This window comes from Branchiostoma belcheri, unplaced genomic scaffold (genome assembly GCF_001625305.1).
Source record: "Branchiostoma belcheri isolate BF01 breed outbred unplaced genomic scaffold, Haploidv18h27 scaffold1, whole genome shotgun sequence".
Lineage (NCBI taxonomy): Eukaryota > Metazoa > Chordata > Leptocardii > Amphioxiformes > Branchiostomatidae > Branchiostoma > Branchiostoma belcheri.
Window position 1 is genome coordinate 6,231,169 of NW_017802379.1, and position 5,051 is coordinate 6,236,219.

The 5,051-nt window shown below is 42.2% G+C and overlaps 1 protein-coding gene across 1 annotated transcript; it reads right to left on the minus strand.

Annotated features, from left to right (window-relative positions):
* Window positions 1-3,610: 3,610 nt before the first annotated feature.
* On the minus strand, window positions 3,611-5,051 carry LOC109464473 (pyroglutamylated RFamide peptide receptor-like). Its single transcript, XM_019761472.1, has 2 exons — window positions 4,448-5,051; window positions 3,611-3,660 (listed from the first exon to the last, which is right to left on the minus strand). The coding sequence occupies exons 1-2, from the start codon at window positions 4,921-4,923 to the stop codon at window positions 3,642-3,644; spliced, it is 495 nt and encodes a 164-aa protein (XP_019617031.1). The 5' UTR covers window positions 4,924-5,051; the 3' UTR covers window positions 3,611-3,641.

Genomic DNA, 5,051 nt, shown 5'->3' on the forward strand with positions numbered 1-5,051 from the left:
CAAAAGGACGGGGGCAAAGCAGAATTGCGCCGGGGGCGTAGAGGAACGACGGGGGCGAAGCAGATTTTTTGCGGGGGCGAAGCAGAACGGGGCGGGGGCGAAGCAGAACGGCGGGGGCGAAGAGGAAGGAGTTTCATGGGGATGTCGAGGACTTCTCATCTAGCACTGTGACGTTATAGCTAGTAGTTTCATTATTGTTTCTCTCTCCCCCATCTCGATATAAAAGACGAACTGTAATAGTGTCATTAATTTTCTCTTTCTGGGATCACGAAAGGAGACACTTTGAAATATTCCATCGTCGATAGTCTTTATGTTTTGCTGTGGCTTCGAAGTTCACAGACGGTCATACAAGTCGCCATGGCAACTTAGCGTCACTACAGTTACCAAAAAGACGGAAAGATTATAGGGATGTACAGTATTGTACATTGAGTGCACATAATCATGTTATCTTTAATGTCTGGAATTAACTCGCTAATTCTTTTGCTCAGTCTATTTTTGAGATCAAAGCCATAGGCATTAGAAAGAAAACAAGGAGAATCCAAGTTAAGTGGTTTTAAGAAGATTACATGTACGTGCAAAAAGGCACATTCATGAGAGATGACATTTAGGATAAAAAGAGTGGTGCAAGTACTACTTAATGGATTTCTGGGAAATTCGAATGGATTAGATTCTTCTTTCTGTTAAGTCGTCAGCCACTATCCACATCTTAAGTATGTTTAAGGACTCGCCACACTTTAAGATAAGAGTAGTGTGCGATAACCACAAAACGATATCAGTTCAGTCTTATAGGCTAGCACCTCAATAATAGCCTGTGGCTCGTTTGAATGATGAAAGAACCTCTAGAAAATTCTCTCTCGCAACATTTGATAAGAGATAAGGCAGGTTTGAATTGAAAGCAGTTTGTTCCTGGAATACCGAGTCTTCCAGGAGATCAATAGGAAGTTAGGACGCAATAAAGTGAAGAAAATTACCCTTGACAAGGAGCGTAGAGCTATATTGATTTTCGACTTCCGTTCGATATACTTTAGAAAGCCTGCTTCGCTCGCTGGCGGTCATTTATTATCGGCTCTTTCTCTGGACGAAAAGACTTGTAAGACTGAACTGCTGTTAGGAGGACCAGGGTCACAGTCGAATCTGACCTTGTCTGCCCTTGAGAATCGTTTTTTGGTCACTTTTTGAGAATGATATTACAACTAGTAAGCACTCTACATGTGATGATCCCATGCTGGACATAATCTACTCGTTATAAATTCATTAGGGACACGTTTAGAATATATCTTTGTGGCATCTGAATGAGTGAAATTTTGATCACGTATAGTTCCGTTTTTTATCGCTCATTGTAATTTTGCACGAGTACCGGTGGTGAGGTTTTGCAACCCTCTTTAGACACATTCGCACGCCGGACTGAGCTTTCAGCACACCGGCAATTTCACACTACGAACCATATAATCAGGGATGTGCTTAAGTTGGACTTGTTATTCATATGCCATTATCAGTTAGTTGCTACAGGGAAGCGCTCTTCTAACAGACATCGTTTTGAGACATAGTTTCATGCCGTCTGGTTAGAATCCACGTGTCTATGCCGCTTGCTTCACCCGACGGGGGCACGACCTTTTCACGAACAGTAAGGGCATCGGGGACGCACGCGACGTACTCGGCATAATTAAAGCCACACTTTGTAACATTACTAACATTATGGGCGACAGTGCGAAAGTCAACTTTCTGGCCATTTCTTTACAAAGTAAGTTGAAACAACCCAATAACTCCATTGCAAATAATTGCCATTCAGGAAGTGGAGATTCCAAAATATGACGCCTTACTAGAGTATTTGACGTCGGGAACACAGCTGTTAGTCAGGTTTGTTTACATTCTGGTCGTTTGTGGTGGCACCACAAACTGAGTGCGCCAACCATGAATGTAAAAATGTCAGATAATTGCATATGTATGCAGAAATGTGGAAGTAAATTACAATCACACGAAGATTTCTTCAATTAAAATATTTCAATTTTTGCTGCAAAAACATTACATAATGCCCTTAAGACGCGACGGATTGTCACTGTACATAGATTTGAGACATGATTTAATGAATATTTATGCAGTACTGTCTGGTATACCCATGTGCGACGCGCGTGCACCGACAGGTGCACACAGCAAGGGCACCGCAGACGCACACAGAATACCCAACCTGACGTGATGTAACCGACGTTGTACTTCTTCATTGACATTTCCTGCATACACAGTTCAACTTCACAAAAGAGCATGGGTCGTTTTATACGTTAATGATCGAACTTATTGAACTTTTCCTGCACTTGAACTTATTGGGTTTCGCGTGCAGCTCATGGTTCGTTTGGCGTACTAAATGAAACTGAAACATAACATTAATGCAGCTGCCAAAAGCTATGTTCTCAATGTAACAATGCTGTTCACTTTAAATTTCCTCCCAATGGCTTTAAGCGCAAATGGTGTTTCATTCGATACTTTACTTCGTGATCAGTTTCACACAGAGAGTATAAAGAACTAATATGGAGATCTAATACCCGTAACCTCGTTCAATATATCTATATATCGTGAAGCTTGGTGCCGTTATTAATTTCCATAACAATAGCTGTTACGGAAATAATGTTAAATCTGCTACCAGCCTGCATTTTTTTATTGCAGCGCGAGTATTTCCAAGAAACCCGGCGGGGCACACAAGCGTAACCGATAGCGTTCTGATCGCTCCCCGAAGTCCTATTCCTTCTCAATGTAATACCAGTCGTATTTATCTATTTGGAAGTAGAATACCATAAAAGGTTGAACGCTTATGTTAGCCCATCTTGCTGCATTGCCGTGTCGTTTTCACTGATATTTATTAGCAATAGAGCATTGGTAATAGAGAACGGATGAATTTTTTTATTACGAGAAAAGGGCTTGGGGATACTTTAAATCGTATTGTGGCAAATCTACGACACAGCTGCATATTATGAGACCTAATCCGCCTAACAGCTTGACGACAGTGAAATGGTTTATAATCTGCATACGTCAACAGCATGTGTCTTTGGAATAAATTCAAGGTGGGTGTCCAATGACAAAACTTATGTATATATATCAACGGTGGAATATTGTAAGATTCAACATAATATTATACTTTCTGTCAAAAACATCTCCTGTAGATTCATTCTATATTGCAGATGTGTCTGAAGCTCTTTGGAGGGAACTCAGGGTGGGCGTTCAATGACAAAACTTATATTTTTCAACGGTCGAATATTGGAAGATTTAACAATGTGAAGTTACATTAAGTCAAAATAGCCCCTGAAAGACCATTTGTTTATTCAAAACATTAATAGAAGGGCACGTTATTGTTCCGTATATACATTGTACTATAACAAAACTGTACGTAAACAATTCCTATTCATTTCACTGATGAAAAGCACTGCATGGTGCATGAAACGTCTGAAATTCTAAGATGTATCCAGATATTTAAGACTGCCACATTTGACGCTGCTACATGGCGCACACAACAACATTATTCAATCTATTCCCAAATCTGATGTAATATTCCGCAACAGATTCTTCCGCAATATCTGGGCCCGTCTGTACTTTTTTTTTCTTATAGACAAATTTTTTACCATTGTTATTCTGTGCATTTTTACCTGTATGTTTCATATGGGCGAGTCATGCCTGAAATAAAGAATAAAGAAAGATTTAATCAACACATTATCATATTTCCTGTATGTCTAACTTTCGCAAACGTATCCCCGGGATGATTCATTCTACATTACACTAGAAGTCAACCGTCCGTAATTGTTCTCAAACCGTGACAGCAGGTCATTAAGGAAGCCTAATTGGACTGGGGTCTCCTCGGGTGTTGGATGTATTAATTGGGCGGTAATATTGACATTTCAGAACGTTGTGTGCAGTGTGTGTCTTTCTATCCGTGGTAAGAAGAGAAAGACACCGGTAGATCCAATAGTAACGGTGAGAAACACCCCCAAACCGATCGCTACCTTCTATAATACTTAAATGCTTTATATGTCAAGCACTGTAAACCTAGTAATATGTATTACCCATTTAACAAAGGTGAAAATGAAGGGAATACAAACAGCAAGCTAGTGAAGTCCAGAAGTCCAGTCATGACTTCTCGAGTTATGCTGTTCAAAAACAAACAAATAAAACAAACAAACAAACAAAGCAGCTAACGACCCGCTAGATTAAAGTAAATCCAGTTATTCTTGAGTTATCATGTCCAAAACAAACAAACAAACAAACAAACAAACAAACAATGCAGCTAACAGTCCGCTACTTTGAAGTAAATCCAGTGATTTCTTCCAGTTCCTCACCCCAAACAAACAAACAAACATTCTTCTTGAGCTACCATGAGCTACCATGTCACAAAAATACAAAAAAACAAACCAGCTAACGTCACTAAAAATCTATTCTCGTGGGAAGGAATGCTTGCTACACTCACCTTTCCACGGCGATGGCGGTGAGGGTGAGAGCGGAGCAGGTTCTGGTCAGGAGATGGACGAACGCCACCCCCTTACAGGCGAACAGGCCGAGCTGCCAGTCCTTCAGGAAGAACTCTACCGTCTCCATCGGGGCGAACACCGCCGCCGTCACCAGGTCCGCCATGGCCAGGCTCACCAGGTAGAAGTTGATGCCGGTGCGGAGGCACTTGTTTCGGCAGACCGAGAAGATGACCAGGGAGTTCCCGATGATGCCGACCACGAACGTCAGGGCGCCCGTGATGATGACCGGCAGGGAGATCTCGTACATGGTCAGGATACATGCGGCGCCGCAGAAGCCTACATCGTCCATGAAGCCTAGATCTGTGCGGTTCGTCGTCGACTCGTCCCTGCTCAAGTTCGTCAAGTTTTCTGCAAAGTCGTTCTCACTAGGAGGGTAGGCGGACGTGGGGGAGTCAGTACAGTGGACCGAAGTCATTTTCTCGGATTCTGTCAGGATCGGCTGCAGTACCTACCTCAGCAGACTAGTTTCACCGATCTCGATGCCTCGCTAAGACCGCCCCTGTAGTCTGCAGGCATAACGGCGAGTACGGGAAGCAGAGGCAC